Genomic DNA, 22,304 nt, shown 5'->3' on the forward strand with positions numbered 1-22,304 from the left:
TTTTTTTTTTATGAAAGAAGTCCCAACTTGCTGGTTAAATTAAAGGCCCGTGGAAATGAGCTTGTGGTAGGTCGTAAAATGTAATACTTACCGATAATGTAATCAACTGATCTCATTTAACAAATTAATTGGGAAATAGGAAGGCTGTTTTGATTATCTAATAATAATTATTTGGTAAGCATTATATTAGAAAAATTCACAAAGTCCAATGCTGTCAAAGAGGCGACATTTACGCCACTCGTATCATGTGCACAAAGGGGTGGGCGAGCTAAGCATCCTTGCATAACTCGAGATAAGAAGACTACTGAAAACTTGGAATTTTAAATAAGACATCGAAAGGAGAGATGTTCAGTGTGGAAACTTCGAAACTAAATCCTAAGAACGTTTTAAAAACTAAACCTTCCAACTCATAAAAGTTTAATGAGACCTTCAAACTTAGAAATGGGCATAAATTTAACCCAAAAATCGTTTAATTTTAGAAATGGGCATAATTTAACCCAAAAATCGTTTAATTTTAGAGATTAAACTTTCAATTAGTTATATAATTGTTAAATTAAATTTCCACCACCAGAACATATTCGCATAAAACTTTACCGAGATAAAGACCTTTAAGACCCATTTTAAAGATTCAAAAAGACAAATGATCCGTCTTTTTTAAAAAAAAAAAAATGTTAAATGCCCTTTTGTTGATGTCATGACCACGTGAAGTTACAATATTACTCTTCTTTTTTCTTTTTCCTTTTCTTCTCTTGTGCGAGAAATCTTCCTCTGTACGACGTCTTCTTCTTCTCTGGCCTCTTCTCCTCTGTACCAACTTTGGTGAGTAAGAGACGAGAGAGGAGTGATTTTGTGAGTAAACAAAGAGAACGAGACAAGCGAGAGTGAGACATTGTGATTTGTGAGTGAAAAAAAGGAAGAAAGAACGAGATATATAGTGATTTGTGAGTGAAAAAAGAAGAGAGAGCGAGAGCGAGATTTCTTTTCCACGTGCACATGAATATATTTTGATAATTTCACCCGAATTTGACATCAGGTCATGCGACATTTTTTTAAAAAAAAGGTCATTTCACATTTTTTAATCTAATTTTTGGGTCATTCATCCAAAGGATCCGACTTCACCACCAGATCTCATCAACTCACTTCTCCTCTTTCACTGCCCAAAACTGTGAATCTGTCCAAAACTGTCCAAAAATTGAAGCTTTACAAAAGCAAGAAGAAGAAATGTCCCAAAAAACATGTTTGATCTTTGAAGATCTTGGAAGCTGAAAGAGAGTTCCCATCCAAATGACTTGAAATGCTCCCATTCCAGAAGAATTTATAGAACTCTTAAGATTTTGACCTTAGAATTAGATACAAATTGGAAGCTTCAACCTCCTTTGACATTCCTCATCATGTTCCTAATCTGTATATGGCCATTGTGGAGTGGGTTTGAGATGCATATGCCATGTTCATGAGTGCGCAGTATGTTTCTAACGATTATAGAACTTTTAATTTTTAAAATTTAATGTTTAAAGGATAAATTTATACAAACTTATAAGTTCGGGATTCAATTTAACTATTGTATTAAGTTTGAGGGCTCAATTTTTATCATCAAATGTTTGGGAGTCTAATTTCTACACCTCTGTAAATTTGAGGGTCTAATTTTAATACATTTATAAGTTTGAGAGCTTAATTTTTACAATTAAAAATTTGAATATGTAATTGTAACGAAGTGATTTTTGCAATTTACCTAACAAAAAAGAAAAGGAATTTGATGGCAACGTGAGTCTGCAAGAAAAGGTCAAAATTGGGACAGTGTGTTTGGTTAATTGTGAATGACATGTAATTTTCTGTGACTGCAAGACTGCAACTAGAAATTCTGTATTGAGAAGGAGATAAGAGTTATAAAACAAAACGGTTTTTTAAGTCTAAGAAGAAGGTCCCTCAGCTTCTCCCATGGCTGCTGCAACTGAAACTCCAAGGAAAGGCTGGTGAGCCACGTAAACAAGAAGCAATGCCTGACATGCTTTCCCCCTTGCTTTTCTCTCTTTGGCAGACACTCTAAAAAGAGAACCCGGACACTATCATTATTTATTACTATAATTGTTATTATTATTTTCTCCGACCAACCTACACCCTCCTCACTCTTTGTCCTGAATTAGTACTATTACTCACTCTCTCTCTCTTTTATTTAATGCTTCTTCCACCACCTTTGTTTTTTTCACAATTCACCTCTTTTCCCTCTTTCTTCCAAAAACACTTGCAGTTATCAGTTTTGTTTCTGTGAGTACCTTTCTCTTCTCCTACAATTCTCTATCGACAGCTAAAAGAGAAAAGGTGGGATTAAAACTTTGTTCTCTTTGTCCCAATGCATTCTTTTTCTCTGCTGTTGTCTTTCATTTCTTCTTCCTCTCTCTAAATTTGCACATTCCTTTCTATCCATTTAAATCTTTTCCATGGAGAACTAGCATTTGGTTCCTTTGGGAAGAGGCTTTATTGGAGAAGCATGCTTTTCAAACTATTCCTCGTTCTTGTCCTAGCTCCTACTTCTTTTTTTGCTTTGGATACTGTTTTCAACGATGACGTTTTAGGATTGATAGTGTTCAAAGCTGGCATTCACGATCCCATGGGTAAACTAGTTACATGGAATGAAGATGATGAAACTCCCTGCAATTGGTTTGGTGTCAAATGCAATCCTAAAACCAATAGGGTCTCTGAGCTTGTCCTTGATGGATTCTCTTTGTCCGGTCACATCGATCGTGGACTCCTTAGGTTGCAATTCCTTCAAATACTCTCACTTGCCAACAACAACTTTACCGGCACAATCAACTCTGTTCTTTCTCACCTTGCAAATTTGCAAGTTATTGATTTCAGTGACAACAGTTTATCTGGACCCATTCCTGAACAACTTTTTCTGCAATGTGGGTCGATAAGAGTTCTTTCATTTGCTAGAAACAACCTCATAGGAAATATCCCTCAATCCTTAACCTCTTGCTTCTCTTTGGAGCTTCTCAACTTCTCCTCCAACCACCTCTCTGGGAAATTGCCTTCTGGGTTATGGTATTTGAGGGGGCTTCAGTCTCTGGATTTCTCTGACAACTTGCTTGAGGGGCAGATTCCTCCTGGAATTCAAAATTTGTACGATTTGAAATTTGTTAGCTTACACAAGAATCGATTTTCTGGAAAGCTTCCTGAGGATATTGGTGGCTGCTTACTTCTAAAATCAATCGATTTTAGTGAGAATATCCTTTCTGGGGGTCTTCCAGAGTCGATGCAGATGCTCAGTTCTTGCACTTATCTGAATTTACGAGGAAATTCTCTCACGGGTGAAGTCCCTCGTTGGATTGGGGAACTTAAAAATCTTGACACTTTAGATCTTTCTGCTAATAACTTTTCTGGTCAGCTGCCAAGCTCAATTGGCAACCTCCAATTACTGAAGAAGTTTAATGTATCCACAAACTATTTAACTGGAAATTTGCCAGAATCTATGGCAAATTGTAATAATCTCTTGAGTATTGATGCTAGCCATAATCATTTGACTGGCAATCTCCCTACATGGATCTTTAGGGCAGCTATTCCTAGTGTTCCATTTTCTTCGTACAGACTAGGAGAAACCTTTTCATCTCCAGCCTCTTTCCAGGGTCTTCAAGTTTTGGATTTATCTTCAAATGTTTTCTCTGGTCACATTCCATCTAATGTTGGAGAACTAAGTAACATGCAGTTGCTGAACATATCCAGAAACCATCTCATGGGTTCTATTCCACGGAGCATTGGTGAACTAAAATCGGCATATGCTCTTGACTTCAGTGACAATCAATTAAATGGAAGTATTCCTGCTGAAATTGGAGGAGCGATCTCGCTCAAGGAGTTAAGGCTGGAGAAGAACTCTCTCACTGGGGAAATCCCAGCCAAGATTGAAAAATGCTCGTTGTTAACATCATTGTAAGCAGTCCCTCCCTCATTAGCAACTTCTTTGCAAATTGGCTTTTTTTCTCCTCTATAGATTGTAGACTTCTCTTCTTAATTTACTTGTTGTATTTCCACTTAGGGCCGATGTGTGAAAGTGTGGAGCTATATGTTCAGTGTTCACCTTAAAGACAGTTACTCGTGTGTTGTGAATACTGCAGGATTCTTTCTCACAACAACCTCACAGGCTCAATTCCTGCTGCCGTTGCAAATCTATCCAACCTTGAAGATGTAGACTTGTCTTTCAACAAACTGTCCGGAAGCCTGCCCAAGGAGCTGACTAATCTTTCCCACCTCCTCTCCTTTAAGATCTCCCACAATCACCTTGAGGGAGAACTGCCAGTTGGGGGTTTCTTCAACACTATATCTCCCTTGTCTATATCACATAACCCATCTCTTTGTGGTGCTGTTGTCAATAGGTCCTGCCCCTCCGTCCATCCAAAACCGATTGTCCTAAACCCAAATTCTTCTGATACTAATGGAAATTCCCCCTCCCATAAGCATCATCATGAGATCATACTCAGCATATCTTCTATTATTGCCATCGGTGCAGCTTCTTTTATCCTTCTCGGTGTAGTAGCTGTCACTATCCTCAATATCCGAGCAAGGTCCTCACAGTCACGGTCTGCTCTTGTATTATCTGCCGGGGAGGACTTTAGCTGCTCCCCAAAAACTAACCCAGATTATGGAAAGCTCGTCATGTTTTCAGGAGATGCAGAGTTTGTAGTTGGCGCCCAAGCATTGCTGAACAAGGACTTCGAACTCGGTCGAGGTGGATTTGGGGTTGTTTACAAAACGGTGCTTCGAGATGGGTGTTTAGTTGCAATCAAGAAATTGACTGTCACGAGCTTGATCAAGTCGCGAGAAGACTTTGAGAGTGAAGTGAAGAAGCTGGGACAGATAAGGCATCACAATCTTGTGGCACTTGAAGGGTATTACTGGACGACCTCCTTGCAGCTCCTCATTTATGAATATGTCCCCAATGGAAGCTTGTATAAACATCTACATGATGGAACTGGCGACAATTGTTTGTCTTGGCGGCAGAGGTTCAAGATTGTTCTTGGGATGGCCAAAGGATTGGCTTATTTGCACCACAATAGTATCATTCATTACAACTTAAAGTCAACCAATGTTTTGATAGACAGTTATGGGAAACCAAAAGTGGGGGACTATGGCTTGGCAAGGTTGTTGCCAATGTTGGACCGCTGCATCTTAAGCAGTAAAATCCAAAGCGCTTTAGGATACATGGCTCCAGAGTTTGCCTGCAAAACAGTGACTATAACTGAAAAGTGTGATGTGTATGGTTTTGGCATCTTGGTTTTGGAAGTGGTGACAGGGAAAAGACCTGTCGAGTACATGGAAGATGATGTTATAGTTCTCTGTGATATGGTGAGGGTAGCTTTGGATGAAGGCACGGTGGAGCAATGTGTTGATGAGAGGCTCCAATCGAACTTCCGCATTGAAGAAGCCATTCCTGTAATGAAACTGGGTTTGATATGTGCATCTCAAGTACCATCGAACAGGCCAGACATGAATGAGGTTGTCAATATATTAGAGTTGATCCAATCCCCCTCTGAAGTTGACGAGGAGTTGGAATGAAACTAACAAGCAAAATGGACACTTGCAATTCCTCGGTGAAGCTTAATCCCCTCGATTTGTTTTCACCAAAAGAGAAAGAACATGAAATACATGGAAAATTGAATGCCTTTTCCACTCCAATCGATTTTATTTACATCGTTTTATTGTAATCTTGCTTGTAGTTCTTTTATTCATTTTCTTAAAGTTCCACCACACCATATTCATTTCACCATGAAGAAATACATAGTATTTCATAAATTATTATACCCCTTCAAACATGTTCGTGAAACTATCTCTTGCTTACTCATACTTCTGGTTTCCTATCCCATATTCTTGGTCCATAGGATTTGAAATCTGCGTCATTGATAGATTGGCGTCCAATTGGACAATCTATCTAATACTTTGCGCTGTGCACCATTCCGAAATCTGCCAAAAGATGAGAAATGCATTAAAAGGATGGAACACCTTTTCTTTTCGAACATATACGATTCTAAAGTACAAAACATACAGAAGTAGTCTTTTGCTTTATTTATTTACATTTACACTTGTGATTGAGATGGGCATGGACTGCTTGCTATCTTCAACCACTCCTATGCTTGCGATGCTAATGATATAACCAACTCATACTTACTCTTTCAAGGGTTCCTAGTGCAACTCCCCACATCTCGCTTTGGGAGCCATGTTTAATAATAATTAAGACTTAGACGTCAAGTTTTAGATAATTAAATGATTGTAGCCCTGACATCCCTAGTGAACTGTGAACCCCATTCAAAATGCCTTCAATATAATCAATACCCCCATTCACATGCGGGTCCTCCTTAGCACTTGCAACCCTTTAAAATAGTAAGACCTTTTCTTTCTCGATATGATGTCATTTCTTCCTTACGCGGGGACCCATCTTTATTCCTCTTCCTTTATCTTTATCTTGATTCCTTAATGCAGGGGCAATAAAAGGTTTAACTTAAAGATACTAACTAGTCATTAAAATCATGTTACAAGTTATTATGTATCGTAATACTCAATCGAAATTGAATTTCAAATGCGTAATTACCAAGGGCAGGAGCAGTAACATAAAAGGAATCATCCATGAGTGAATGAGTAGAGGAGAAACGGTAGTAATACATAACATATCCATAATAATAAATATATATATATATATATATACATGGGAAAGCATCTTGTAAGCCGTTTAAGTAATCAACCCATTGCTTATTTAGAAGGGAGGGAAAAAAATCCTAAAAGATAGAATAACGTAGAAAACAGAATTATTAAATCAGCCTTCTCTGCTCTTTTGCTTCAGTAAGAGACAACAAACCAGTTTCACAATTACTCCCGACATGCATCTAAAAGGAAAAAGAAGCACGCGGAGGTAAAATTAAGGCGTGACAATACATGAGAGGTAATGCTTACCGGTAATCAATACAGAAAATGTAATTCAGAAGAGTGTCTTTTCAAAATTATTACAAAGGTTAGAAAGAGAGAGAACTTGTTCCGCATTCTCAAAAAGATACGCACGCACATGAGCATGTGTATTGTATTATTTACGGTTCTCTTTGCAAAGTTTTGAAAATGGCAAACACAATCATAATTTTAAAGCTCGCATGAACATTTATATATTGTAAAGCTATCATATAGAAAAAAATTGGAACTGTTTTCTAAAGAAGTAAAAGTTCAAAAAAGACATAAAAAGCCATGCATTCTACACATCCCACCAAAACAAACCCAAAATTTTGTATGGACCGGCTTTATGGCTTCTGCCCAAATATGCGGCGACAGCTTACAAACTCTATAATCTAATCAGAAGTGGGAAGAAGATTTATATTCAACTACGGAATAACCTCAGTGGTACCATTATGTTATTCACAATGTTCTTCCTGCCTTCCAGTGACCTACAACTGCTCAATTTGTCGAGAGACCAGAAGTTTGTTTTCTTCTCAGGCTGTTTTATTAACTAAACATCCCAATCATTCTCCCACCCATCTTTGTTGGACCTAGCAGTAAGGCCATTAGCTGAAATGTTTCCAATATGGCGCCCCCCCGGTGATTTCACAGAATTTTCTTCATCCCAATCATCATCCCAACCCTGATCCCAACCTTCAGCAGTTTCAAGGTTGACAGCTGAGGAAAATTCTGGCACTGCCATTTCAAGCTCTTGATATGGGATACCACCTGCTTGCCTCCTCCTAAACTTGCAGGAAGCCCAAGACCCCCCAAAGATTAGGACTGCAAGAATTAAGAAGTACGCACCGTTCACTGGTGTTGCTAGCTGGTCAAATGAGGGGAGATGCAGAAAAAGGTCCTGTCCAGAAACAGGAGGGCCTGTGTAAAGCACGCATTCTCCATTCCCAGCATCTAATACTAGTTTCATGCTTGTTTCGGCCATCCGTGGAATGGTGATCTGAAAAATAAGAGAACAGAGAACTCTAATTTCTATTTCCAAGAGTTCAAACACAGCAGATTACTAATGACTCCAAAACATTCCAATGTTAGGATGCAACGGTGAGTTACACGTGAGTTTGTAACAGACAAACACGAACTTGAAAAAAAGGGGGGAAAAGATCATGGCAGATTCAAGCTCGTCAAACAAACAAGAGTACGATCTTCAAAGAACAGTAATAAATAGAAAATAATTGGAATTACAATATAACAGAACTTGTCCTAATAACAGGACACATGCACACAATAAAACTAATGAATTGAACCACTTGACCACAAAATATAACTACGACAAAAATTTGATACATATACTAAACCATCTTAGAATGTAAGGAATCTGTTTTGAACTGTAAGAGGTGCAAACATTCATTTGAGAAGTGGAAAAACAAAAATTCTAAAAGCTGCCTGCATCTGATGCATGAATGTCTAATTGACTACATTATCTTTGGTAAAGAAATTACTTTTTGAATATTTCATTCAATCATGAAATTGTTTCTTATTAAAAAAATGTTGTTAGAATAGAGATACAGTGGTGTAGTATAGTAAGACACAAGAACCAAAAATACACATAGTTGCCAAGTGCCATATGGGAAAGAGCAGCAGGCTGAAATTACAAGCCCTTACCCTTTTCGTTTGAAGTTTTAAAATCTTAAGCCCCTTGAAAAAGTTTCCTCCGGTAACATTCACTTCTATTGTATCTTCTCCTTCGTTCAGGACTAAAACAGCAAAATTTCTGGACTCTTCGACATGGAAAAAGATGTAAACATCAGGTATTAATATTAGATATATCAGAAATTAAGCAACGTCTATTAGTTTAAGAAACTCATCAACTTAACCCCATATGTTAGACAGTGTAAGGCCATTGGGTCCCACCAAGTGGACATGCATTAAAGAAACCCTCGCAAGATATGCATGAGGTATCAATGTTCAATCACTCAATCAGAACACCTCAGGTTGACGAGGCAACTCCAGGTTTCATACAGAAAAGAACATCAATTCAGAAATAACATTTCCTTAGAAGTTAGAAGTTAGAATTCAATGACAATTGTAAAACGATCTTGTTCATGTAGGGTTGATAGCATTTCCATCAATTTAAATAAAATACATAAACCAAAAGGGATACTAGGACCTGAAGGGATTTTTCTGCTTCTGTCACTTACTACTCAGATAAGACAGTGACCTGACTGAAATTTTCCTTTAGATTTTCAAAATCAGATTGTTGGGGACGTGAAATTTCTGTTCTATGTAAAACATGCTCTTTTCTATAAAATTTTGCATAAAACTTTATCAGGTTCTTATCGATGTTACCATTTCAGGGTTAACAACGAGAAAAACATGCACTTTTCTATAAAATTCTACCCAAGTGCAAGTATTTACTTCCCTTTTCTCTTTCTTCCGCATAAAATTCAAGTCAAATATTGAGTACTGAGATACGAAGTAAATATCTTATTATGCACAAGACATCTTATAATATTTGGGATGATACAATATTTAGATAAAACAAGATGGTTTCAAGAGTTTTGATTCCGACAATAAATATTTACAAAACATAATTACCTAGATCAGCGAGAATGAAGGGAGAAAGAAAGTTGGTAACGGGAGGAATGGGGGGGGGGAGAGAGAAATGGAAGCTGATTGGGGAGAGAATCCAGAGGGTGAATGCTTGGTGCCTTTCTTTTTCTTGACAAAAGGAGCTATTTGAAAATATTAACGCTCTCAACCACTATCTTCTATTAAACTACCATAATTCCTCTACTTAGAGATGGCTGGTAGAATTTGAATTACACGATACCATGTAAACCCTGAACAAGTTCTAGGACATGAGGGAAAAACATAAGATATTAGAACTTGCTCTAATTACCAACATAAAAGTGGATGACTGGCTATCAACCAACAATAGTCTTTTTCCATGTTATGCATCACATCATACTTTTAACAGTATCACTGCAGTCATTTTAATTCTACTTTTCAACCTTCACATTGCCAATGTAATATATAGATGGATGGATGGATGGATGGATGGATGGATGGATAGAGAGAGAGAAGTTGGTAAACAGGTTTCTAACATTTTGTACGAAAACCACAATCAGAATTAAATGGTGGCAGAAAAGGAAAGTAAGAAGAAACCAATACATACTTTATTCTCAAAGAACTTTTTTAAAAGGCAATCTATGCATGCAACTAAAGCTAAACTAACTTCTGATCGTGGTAAAGTATGTGATAACACGTGACAGTACAATCATACCTTTCTGACACAAATAGGGTAGTGTAAAACCTGAAGGTTTTTCCAGCAATTTAATACAAATTTGTAAAGAGGAAACTTGATAAAATAGAAAAAAAATGGTGGTGTTATAAACCGTAAGACACACCAAGAAAACCATCTATTAACATTTTGTTCAAAACTAGGAACTAGAAACTAAAGGTCAAGCCTATAACATAGTGTAACCAAACAACTCCAAGGCTACACCACAGGTAGGCAGACTCATACATAACTTGGTTAAATCTGATGAAGAAAGTATAATTTAAAAAATAGGCAAAGCCATAGTACTCCTAGAGTAAATTGGATATCTTGGTCAAATCCTTAATTGACTAGGATAAGGATTAGTTTCCTAGATTGATTAGGATTAGGATTGGTTTCCTTGGTTTATTAGGATTAGGATTATTTTCTTTGATTAATCGAGATCAGAATTAGTTTGCTTTCCAATTCTCTATAAATAGATGAATTGTCTTCTTGGTTTGATAAATTTAATTGATAATATATATTTTAATTTTATTCTTGGAGATTTCTCTCCTTTACCGTGTTAGGCTACATAGAAAGCCCTAGCTATCCCATCTCCCACGCTTCAAAACGACATAGACATGCCCTCACCACTAGTCCCTCTTGGTTCACCCTTGTGCCTTTTTCTTTCTTTTTTCTTCTTTCATTTCTCTTCCTCCCGTCACCTAGCGCATCCTCTTCCCTCCACCTCCGTTTTATTTGTTGCCTAACCTCTCCTATTTCCATGGAGATGATGAGTCGTTGTCTCTGAAAGACTGTAACACCCGTCAATTCAAGTTCTCAACGTTTCCAATCTCCACTTCATGTCTCTCAAACGAAAAATGGTCTTAATGAAACCTACCCTCTCTATTATACTCAGAAGAAAGGCTACCGTGGTTGGAATTTTAGAGATTAATTCAAACATTTTGGATGAAGCTTGTGTTCGACTCCTCACTTCCTCGCCAGAGTTACAACAACTTCTTTTGCAAACTACCAACCTTTTGTTTATAATATTGAATATGATAGAGCATCTTAGGTTAGCACATTTGGTTGATATAGAGATCGATGAAGTTTTTATAGAATACTCTTTTACATAAGCATTTGAAAGTCTTTTTTCAATTGATGATAAAAGAAATTCATATGAAGTTTTCCAATCAGCAACATGAATAGCAAAGTGTTGGATTTCCTTTTATTTCTCTTGTAATATTGGATGTTTAATATGTATATATTTATTATTTATGTCTATAATATTTATTCCTTTTCTGGTTGTTGGTCTTTCTCCTATATAAAAAGACTTTGTTATTTGATTCATAAGTAAAAAGAATAATACTATACTATTCTCTTCTCAATTTCAACTTGGTATCAGAGAACCAAATGTTTTGGAACCCTAAAATCCTAGTTTTCTGGAAGAGAGATGAAAAAAAAAACCACCCTAAAACCCTAGCCTCCACTGCCGCCGACACCGTCGGTCCTTGAAGCTTCGTTGCGTACTCCTCCTAGCATGTCACTTAGCTCATCTTGTCGCCGACGCTCATGTAGATCGCATTTGTGCTGCCCATATTTGTCGGCACGCCTCACATCACACACCCAAGTTGTTTTTCGTCGCTCCTCTGCTGAGGTCTTCGTCGTCCATGCCCTTTGCCGTCGAAGTCGCTGCTCAACTCAGACGCTCTTCACCAATCAGACCCACTAGTAGTCAGACATCAACGTCGCCGATCCCTATTCGACTTCTACCGCTAGTATCTGCCAGTTGTGGGTTTATTTCGTTCTCCAAAACAGATAAGACAACCCTAAAGAAAGGTGAAGGGTTTCATAGCCTGGTTCAGTGTTTTGCACTTTATCCAGTTCAATTCATTCATGGTGGTCCAATCAACGCAGATCTGGTGGTTCAATTTTGGTTCGGTTCTCTGAGCCCAATTTGCTTCATTTTTAGTCCGATTCAGTTTCTTAAACAGATTTGGTTCAATTATAGTTGATTAATTTTTTGTTTATTTTAGACAGGTTAATTTACGATTTGGTTTGATTTGGTTCAATTAAAAGCATTTTTTCTTTAACTGTGCAGATTTGTTGTTGGCTCAAGGTACCCTAGTATGGAACAAATTCATCTGGTAGTGATGCAAAAGGTTTGGTTGATCTTAACTATTACAATCCAATTTATCATCGTAATCTTTGTGTTTCCTTAGCACAAGTAGGTAACTATCCTCAAGCCTTTTCTTGTAATAGTCCATCCCCTTGGATCATTGATTCTGAGGTTATCACATGACCGATTCATCTCACCTTTTTTATTCGTATTCTATTTCTTATGAAAATAAAAACATTAAAACTGCATATGGTAGTTATTCTCCTATTGCGAGAAAATGAACCATTAAATTGACTGATAAACTTTCTTTGCAGTCTATTCTCCATGTCCCTAACCTAGCATGTAGCCTATTATCTGTTAATAAACTTTGTCGAGATTCTAATTGTCTTGTTATCTTCTTTGATTCTCATTGTATCTTTCAGCATCAAGAGTCGAGACCAAATTGGGAGCGCTAGGATGCTTGATGATCTCTATTACTTTGATTGAGTTTTTTTAGTAATAAAATAACTCAAAGTCTTAGTAGTATCAGTTCTCTTTCTAGTTATGAATAAAACATGCTTTGGCATCGTAGATTAGGACATCCCAATTTCCAATATCTTAAACATTTGTTTCCAAAATTGTTCAAGAATATAGATTGTTCTCTTCGATGTGAAAGTTGCATCTTTGCAAAAAGTCATTGATCCACATATTCCCCAAAACTATACACAGCCTCCAGAACAATTTTATCTCATTCATAGTGATGTTTGGGGTCCTTCAAAAATTTTGACTCATAACAGTAAAAAGTGGTCTGTTACTTTTATTGATAATCACACACGTCTATCTTGGGTCTATTTAATTAATGACGAATAAATCTGAGGTGAAAGATCTTTTCAAATATTTTTATGATATGATTGAAACTCAATTTCAAACAAAAATCATCATCTTACACTCTAATAATGGAACGGAGTATTTTAATGCATACTTGATTGATTTTTTAAAGGATAAAGGCATTTTACATTAGTCTACATGTCGTGATACCCCGCAACAAAATGGAATTGCTTAATGAAAAAATAGACATTTACTTGAAGTTGAATGTGTCATAATGTTTTCTATGTATGTTCCTAAGTATTTATGGGGGGAAGTTGTATTCACGGCCACTATTTGATAAATAGAATGCTTAGTAAAGCCTTGAATTTTAGAATCCCCTTGAATGTCTTAAACTTTTTTTCCAACTTGTCGCATATGATTTACCCATGAAGATTTTTTGTGGCACTGCATATGTTGACATACCTAGTTTTTTCCGATAAAAATTTGATCATAAAGCTACAAAGTGCATTTTTTTGGGGTTATGCTTCACATCAAAAGGGTTACATATGTTTTGATCCTCAAACCCAAAAAAAAAATTATGTGAGTATGGACATGTCTTTTTTAGAAAAACAACCATATTTTGACAAAAATTCTCTTCAGGGGGAGAAGTCAAATTTAGAAGTCTTAGCATGTCTGTCCCACATCCTTCAATATCAGGTATAGAAATGTCTCATTCAGAGGGAGAAATACTACAAACTGACCCTACAGGTCAAATTTCTGAGTTAAAGTTTTATACTAGAAGAGCCAACAAGCAAAGGAACGAAGACCTGAGGGTCGATTCTACACGAAACCAATTTGAAATTCTGATAAATGATGCTGGAAATTCCTTGCCAATTCCCGATGGTGAAAGATCTGTTGATTCTTCTTCTTCAGTTCCGAATGTTCAAAATACCTTATCTCTTATCTCTTATCTTGATGTTCCTATTGCTTTAGAAAATGTACTAGGACTTGTACTAAATATTCCATTGCAAATTACATCTCATATGACAAATTGTCAAATATCCATAAAACCTTCACATCTAGGATAGACAGCTTATTTTTTCCAAGGAATATACAAGAAGCCCTAGATGATCCAAATAGGAAAACAGTTGTTATGGAGGAGATGAATGCTATAAGACAAAGTGGTAAATGGGAAATAACAAACTTTCTAGAGGATAAAAAGACTGTGGGGTGCAAATGGGTGTTTACAATAAAATGTATGTCGATGGTAGTGTTGAAGGTATAAAGCCAGATTAGTAGCTAAAAGCTTTACTCAAACCTATGGAATTGATTATCAGGGGGCTTTTGCTCCAGCAGCAAAGATCAACTCCATTAGAATCCTATTATCTCTTGCAGCTAACTTAGATCGGCCTCTTCATCAATTAGATGTTAAAAATGTTTTTCTCAATAGTGATTTAGAAGAGGAAGTATTTACGAGTCTACCACTAGGATTTGAAATGGAATTTGGAAATAACAAAGTTTGTAGATTAAAGAAATCATTATATGGTCTCAAACAATCTCCAAGAGCTTGGTTTGAACGCTTTGGAAAAGCAGTCATTAGTTATGGATACCAGCAAAGTCAAGCAAACCATACAATCTTCTATAAACACTCCGAGAATAATAAAATTGTTATTTTAGTTGTCTATGTTGATGATATTATTCTCATAGGAAATGATGCAAAAGGTTTGGTTGATCTTAAGAACAAGCTTGCAAGTGAGTTTCAAATTAAAGACTTAGGAACCTTAAAATATCTTTTAGGGATGGAGTTTGCAAGAACTAAGAAAGAGATTTTTGTTAATCAAAGGAAATATGTTATTGACTTATTTCGAGAGACAGGTTTACTTGGTTGTTGGACAGCAGACAGTCCTATCGAACCGAATCTGAAATTACAAGCTGCAAGTTCTGAAAAAGTAAAGGACAAAGACAGATACCAAAGACTTGTAGGTCGATTGATCTAGTTATCTCATACACGTCCAGATATAGCATTTGCAGTTAGTATGGTGAGTTAATTTATGCACTCACTGAGACCTACTCATTTCAAAACAGCATACAGAATCCTTACTGAAAGGAACTCCATGCAAAGGTGTATTATTCCAAAAACATGATCATTTTCAAGTTGAAGTATACACTGATGCAGATTGGGTTGGAAGCACTACTGATAGAAGATCTACTTCTGGCTATTGTTCGTTTGTTGGAGGAAATTTAGTTACATGGCACAGTAAAAAACAAAATGTAATAATAGTCAGGAGTAGTGCTGAAGCGGAATTTAGAGCCTTAACCCATGGAATTTGTGAAGGTATATGGATCAACAGGATCCTTGAAAAGTTGAAAGTGTCTCAAAAAAGCCCTATACGAGTTTATTGTGATAACAAGGCTGCCATCGCAATAACTCATAATCTAGTTCTACTTGATAGGACAAAAGGACATTGAAGTTGACAAGTATTTCATAAAGGAGGTGTAATGTGCTATCTTATCTTCCGATAACAGAACAAACGGAAAATATGCTAACTAAAGGTCTTTCAAAAAGACAATTTGATAAACTTATCAGCAAGCTGGCTATGGATGACACTTGCAAACCAACTTGAGGGGGAGTATTGGATTTCCTTTTATTTCTCTTGTAATATTGGATGTTTAATATGTATATATTTATTATTTATGTCTATAATATTTTTTTTCCTTTTTTGGTTATTAGTCTTTCTCCTATATAAGAAGACCTTGAATTTGATTCATAAGTAAGAAGAATAATACTACACTATGCTCTTCTCAATTTCAACTCAAAGTATTCTTCAATCGTCCCAAATTTCATGTTGAGGTTTGTGGATTACAGATGAAAGAAATCACTCTTTTAGTTATCACAAATTAAAATCTAATTGTGTTTCACTCATCGGTTTGATTGTCCAACAGTGAGAATTACTTGGTATTCCAAAGGCTTTGAGGGCTGTTCTTTTCGTATTGCCTAGAAGATCTTTTTCAATTTCAATTTCTTATTCATTTGGGAGTTTGAAGGTTGTCTTTTTAAATTAACAAAGCCTTTTTTGGAAGAATACAGGGGCTTTTATTTTGGTGGCTTGGAGTTAGTTGCAATTGCCAGTTGGGCGTCTTTGAGTTGGTTGGGTTCTCAGTTTGCAAATCTCTTCTCACCTTTTGGAATTTATTATGCTTCCATAGGTTTTTGTTCTTCTCTTTATCAATTTCTTCCAGTTTGCTGCTTTTGTTTGGCCTGTTTTTTTTGGTTGGTTTGGAATTTCTTTCAGCTTCCAAGATCAACGTTTCTTCAGATTCCCCTGGCTCCTCCGTCCTTCAGTCTCTTTTGCTCGGACCTTTGCATTCTTGGCCTCTTGGATAGAGTGGTTCTTGGATGGTGAGGATTTAGTTTTATTTGAATTGTTATTTATATCCTTTGTCATCCTTCTTAGTTGTTTCTTTTCATCCTCTGAGCATTAGACTCTTTTATGTTTCTTGTTTAACAAGTGCTAGTCCAAAAATACATTTGAGGAATACAAAAAAAAAATGAAGATATTTTAGATGAAATTATTCTCATATTGAGATTGGGTTAGATATAAATATAAATAAGATCTTGGTCACACTAGCTTTTAGGCTTAAAGACAAACTGATATCAGGGAGTGCTCAAAGAATATAAACATTCTTCCCCTTTTTTAACATGGAAATCTAAAAAATCCATAAGAGAGGGTTCTAAAGGAGACTCGAGATTCCAATACATGAGGGATATCCTTTGAGAAAAGCAATTTTGCTATCCTTCACACTTTCAAACTCTGAACGTACCTTTTCAACTTCTTTTTGGTGCGAAATAGAAGGGGAGTTAAAAATTTTAAGACTCCAGCAAAATCTTTAACAACTTCGTTAATAATATCCGGTTGGGATAAATGTCAGTTTAAAGAAGAGTCTTGATGAATCAAAGATCTTAGATGGCCTGCCAACTATTCCACAAAAAGCATTATTAACAATAGGCCAGTATTCAAGAACAACTGCCAGCTCCTCTTCGTGCAGGAGGGGTAAAAAAGAGAAAGCACCAGAAGCACCAGCATGAGGGACATTCAATTCGCTTATTGAAGTGGGGATCATGAGGGGGGTAAAATAGAAGGGTCTTGGAAGAGAGTGAAAGGTGTGGAGAATTGAGGCTGAAGATTTCAGCAAAGGGAGGGAGAGGCATTCTCAAATTCCCCTTGGCCATATATCGTGTTCCTACTCTCCTTCTATCTCTATTTTAGTATTGAGACTATCTTGTTGATTTCCTTATTGTAATCGCTGAAAACTATTTGAAATTCTATTGATATCGAAGAACAAGGGATTATACTGCCCTGTTCTTGTTTGTATTGCTTGTTGGGATCTTCTGCTCGCAGGAAATACTTAAGATACCTAACACTTTCATTCTTAAAACATTTTCATTAAATGAACAACCCACCCCCACCAGCCTGTTAATATGCATAGTACCCTTTAAGGGGTGTTTGGGGCAAGGAGTGGAATAATGAGCTCCAAGAAGTTATGAAATTTAGGGAGTTGTGAACTCCTAGGGTCCATGGTATAAGGAGTTAATAAGGTATAAATTTGGTTTTTTTAAAGTAGTGGGACTTACAAACTCCTTGGGTCAAACAAGAAGTGGAGTTCAAAACTTCTACTTTCCAACTCCTACTTCTCAACTCCTTGGGCCAAACACACCCTAAATGTTTGTTCCTCTCCAATGACGTGAAAGTTTTAAACCTTTTATCCCCTACCAACGACACTTCATTCAAAGTTCCCAAAAAATTATCAACCCCTCCCAACCAAGAATACTACAAAAGGAATCCAAGACCGTTCATCTTCCAAAATCTTCTTTGCTCTCTGAAAATCTAGGGGATTATTCAACCAATCAAAATCAACAATGTTCAAGATTTCCGATCTTGCAGCAAAATCACCTCCTGAAGGAGACATTTGAACAATAATATTACCAAGAACCGGATCCACCACCCACCACCACCTCTGCAGTTAAAAATCCACATTGATTATTCCTCACTTCAATGGAGACTTCAACGCAATTCAGCAGGTTAATGGTATCTAAAGAAATTCTAATAAACGTCCACACTTCTTTCCCATCAGCTCAAAATTTTTGTTTTTGCACAAAGATAAAGATAAATCTCTGGTTTTAATTCAGCCACCAAAACTTTCACACCAATTTCCAAAAAAATATGAAATCCTCCTATCTTTCTCCAAAGACCAAGACTTCATTCAAAAGCTTTTCAAAAGTCAAAGCTAATTTGAACAAGACCTTTTCAATTGCAAATGAATTTATTAAACAACTCACGGAGATTTCTTTCTCAAGAGTTTTAGAGATTTCTTTCCAATCATCCCAGGAATGAAATCTTGTGATACCAAGAATTTTAAAGAAATCCAAATTTTCCACCTCATTTTCCTTTTGTTTTTTATCTTGAACATTTTTGAAGACACCTAAGATGCCCCCAGATCCTTTTTGACGAGGCTTCAAAAGTCCTTTCCTTGGGCAAACAGAAATCAATACCACTCATGGGCTTTTGAAGAAAAGTGATTGAGACCCTGCATCCTCTAAAACCCATCCGGAACCAAAATGGAGTATTTTGCACCACCATTAAATTGGAAAGATATCTCAATATACCATCCAAAATGGTTAAAACTTTTAAAGATTCTAAAGCAACCATTTTCAACATGTATCAGTTGCTTAACTTGATGTTGAAATAATAATTCGCATGAGAGGCAATAGATTGCTCAAACCAAAATAAAGTATTCCAATGAAGTTTAAGAAAAAAGGACAACACTTTATCCCTTTCTTCAAGAAGGCAAATTCCATAAGAAAATGAAACAAAGAAGGATTTATTGGCATTACTACAACTGCTTTCCATCTCCTTATAGAAGCAAAAACGAACCAACCAAGGGAAATACATATTAAAAAGAAACTGATGAAGAAGAACCGGAAGAAGGCTAAAAAAATCTTTAACGAAGAAACTGAAGAAAAGGATTCGGTTGAAGGCAAGGAAAATAAGGGAGGGGATGGAGAGAATAGGAGAGCAGAGAGCATTTTAGGACTCATACCAGCCACTTCTTGGTGTGCTCTTTCCAGTTTCCACTTATAGACTATCTATCTTTAGGCTGTTCTCATGTTAAAAAAAGGGTACAATGTTGTTGTCCTAGTTTAAACAAGTACCTTATATCTCGTGACATTACATCCAGGATAAAGATGATCTTACTTGTGTCTCTGCCTCTTATTGAAGAAATTAGCACAAAAGGGAGGAGACAAACACATTGAAGAAAGAAACTTTTATTGAGAAAGTATAAAGATGGACACTTTTAAGAGAAGACTCTCTCACTCACTCAATTCTTACTCCCTCACTGTATTCGTTTTTTCTTGCCTTTTCTTACTTCCTCAAAGATAAACTAATAAAAAGTTGCTCCCTTATCATGCAAGGAAAGGAGAGATCTAAGACCCTTCCCTTGTTTAAATACTCTTAGCAGGAACAGATGTAGAAATCTACTCAGGAAAACAAATAATTAACCCACCATATGACATATACCGTTTAACAAACCTATATGTATAGAGAAATTCAATCAAATAATCCTGTAGACCAAAACTTAAAATTCGTTAAGATTATGATGTGATATTATTTGAGGTGACGAGAATTTCACCACATTCAATTATGAGAGGAAAAACCATTACTAACATGCTCCTAGCAAAGGTTAACTATTTGAAGCTTCACATCGGAGATCATATGTCAAAATTCAATTCCAGAATATAGAATATGGACCTTTACCACCAAATAACTGCCCAGTTCCCATAATAATTTTCAATAATAATCTGATCAAGCAGATACACACAAAAACTAATACCAATCACCTACCAGGACAAATTTAATAAGCGATAGTTCTGGAGGTAGCAGGATTCAAGAAATATTAAATCGGAACAGTTGCAGAAAATGGAATCAAAATCCACGCCGGAAGAAAACGGAAAAGGATGGTAAAAATGAAGCTTAGAAAGCTGATAAGGCCCAAAAGAAACTCGTGCTTACCAATAAGATTACTTTGGATACAAGCAACCAACTTCTTCTGGTCCCGGCACTTGTTGTTGTCAGGTACCCCATCACAAGTTTCACGATTACTTGATTCAGTCCCGTTCTCCTTCTTCGTGTCAGAAGGCTTACGACTACCAGTCTCGCTTATAGCAGGTGAACTACTGGAACTTGAATTATTGAGTAGTTTCGTATCCACATTAGACGATGACTTGTTGGGCGCCGGCAGCGGTGGTTCGTTATGCTTCTTCTTTCCGTTGACGGGTACAGAATCCGAGTTGTTCACCGAAGGAACCGGACTGATGAGTGGGGAACCCTAAAAGGCGAAAACGAAAAGTCCATAAGATAGTAAGGAAAGATAGTACTGTTTCTTCCATTTTTTTCTTGTTTCGAGAAAGTAGGGGATTACTGGGGACGTTCTCGTGGAATTATGGTTGGAAGCCGGCTCTAACAACTTTCTTGAATCCCATTGTGTGGCATTGGTTACCTCCGAAACAACTGCATAACAGAAAAACAATGCCAGAAAACAATCTCTGCGTATCGCCATTGAAATCCGCTTCTTTTCGAACTGAAACGGGGTGATTCTAGCTTGCGAATTTCATTGTCCGCAGTTGAACTTTCAGACGCGCGAAGCAGAATCAAAATAAACCACAGATTAGACTAGAATTGCAAGAAAGTGTGTGGTGTTGAGCGGGGATTTTCAAGAGGATTTCTGTGTTTGTAGTTGATCTTGATGGCGAAGAGGAGAGAGAAGTCGATTGATGAATGATGATGGTGGAAATTCACTCGGACGAAATTCGTGTTGGGCTTTCCATATTTATTCTCTATTTCAGTATTTCTTCGTCTCAATCTCATGCGCTACTCTCTATGATAAGGCTCTCAAGGCCCAAGAAAATCGTCGACAGATCCATCACCCCTCGTTCGGCTCTTGTACAACCTGAACCTGTGTTTTCATATTTCATGTGTCCAAACATTTCCGACCATCATATTCAACTAGCCATTTGCATGTTGGAATGAATATAATATAAACACAAATAAACATGCTCAATTCTATCATTATATCAATGTTCATTTGATAAATAATAGGTATACATATATATAGTTTTCTACATATGCCACAACTGTGTCGTATCTACCACCAAATATTGTTCAACATTTGTTGTTTGCGAGTCTGTGACCATTTATTTTTCTTTTATTAATTACCGGGTGCTTTTAGTTTTGCACCGATGTTTGTCAACTTTCCTATGACAATAAAGTAGAATTTATAATTGTTGATTGTTGAAAAGTGTTGCAACATCAAAACTTGCGAGTATGTCACGATTAATACTTGTCGGTATTAGATTCACTTAGATTTGTTTAGATTTTCTATTTAAATTCTTTATTCTATATAATGTTGTATCTTCTCCTATTTTTTATAGGAATATAAAGTGTATCTTCTTCTATCCATCCTATTATAAATGAGTGTTCATATTTTCCAATTGAATTAAGAAAAAATCCACTGAAAATTCTCAAATTATGTAGGATTTATCTTGGTATCAGGCAAAGTCTAACCCACGTCCCCTACCTTGCTACAATGGCTTCTTCATCCTCTCAATCTCATTCGGTCGTATCAACTCTCCAAATTTCTAGTCTTCAAATTTCTATAGTTTGATAGTTGCGCACTTTCTTCACTGTAGATATATTACTGTCCACTTGATTTAACCATAATTAGTAAATAAGTTGTTTTACCCTGGAAATTATATCTAGCTCCTTAAGTTCCATTGATCATCTAATGAATAATTGGTTTGTGATCCAATCACTAAACGGAGTTCGTCTCAGACCAATGAGAGGGTGAGGTCCCTTGTTCAATATTTCATCTTACCATCTATCTACCCCGTCTTACTCGTGAAATGGAAGGCTTATTAAGTCAACTTTCACCTATGCAAATCTAAGGATAATCCCAAATAAATAGAAGTTCATAGTTAGTTCAGGACTAAGATCAAGTTACCTATATTATCTAAGTGAAATAGTCAGTCCTAAACAGTAAACAATAAAAGTGATTTATTTCTTGGTCCGATCTTATGTAAACTCACTACATAAGACGTCCTCACTCCTCATGTCAATACATGAACGAATCAGGATCACTTTGTTTGTAGTACCTTACAACAAATTG

The 22,304-nt window shown here is 36.5% G+C and overlaps 2 protein-coding genes across 2 annotated transcripts; one reads left to right on the plus strand and one right to left on the minus strand.

Moving 5' to 3' along the window:
* Positions 1–1,828: 1,828 nt before the first annotated feature.
* Positions 1,829–5,664, plus strand: LOC120090298 (probable LRR receptor-like serine/threonine-protein kinase IRK). The gene is made up of 2 exons (XM_039047872.1): positions 1,829–3,921; positions 4,107–5,664. The coding sequence occupies exons 1-2, from the start codon at positions 2,486–2,488 to the stop codon at positions 5,542–5,544; spliced, it is 2,874 nt and encodes a 957-aa protein (XP_038903800.1). The 5' UTR covers positions 1,829–2,485; the 3' UTR covers positions 5,545–5,664.
* A 1,444-nt stretch (positions 5,665–7,108) lies between these two features.
* Positions 7,109–21,257, minus strand: LOC120090465. Its single transcript, XM_039048148.1, has 4 exons — positions 20,562–21,257; positions 20,153–20,468; positions 8,584–8,699; positions 7,109–7,921 (listed from the first exon to the last, which is right to left on the minus strand). Exons 1-4 carry the CDS (start codon positions 20,697–20,699, stop codon positions 7,475–7,477), a joined length of 1,017 nt encoding a protein of 338 aa, XP_038904076.1. The 5' UTR covers positions 20,700–21,257; the 3' UTR covers positions 7,109–7,474.
* Between the last annotated feature and the right edge of the window lie 1,047 nt (positions 21,258–22,304).

The sequence above is a fragment of the Benincasa hispida genome, chromosome 11 (assembly GCF_009727055.1).
Source record: "Benincasa hispida cultivar B227 chromosome 11, ASM972705v1, whole genome shotgun sequence".
NCBI classification, from domain to species: Eukaryota; Viridiplantae; Streptophyta; class Magnoliopsida; order Cucurbitales; family Cucurbitaceae; genus Benincasa; species Benincasa hispida.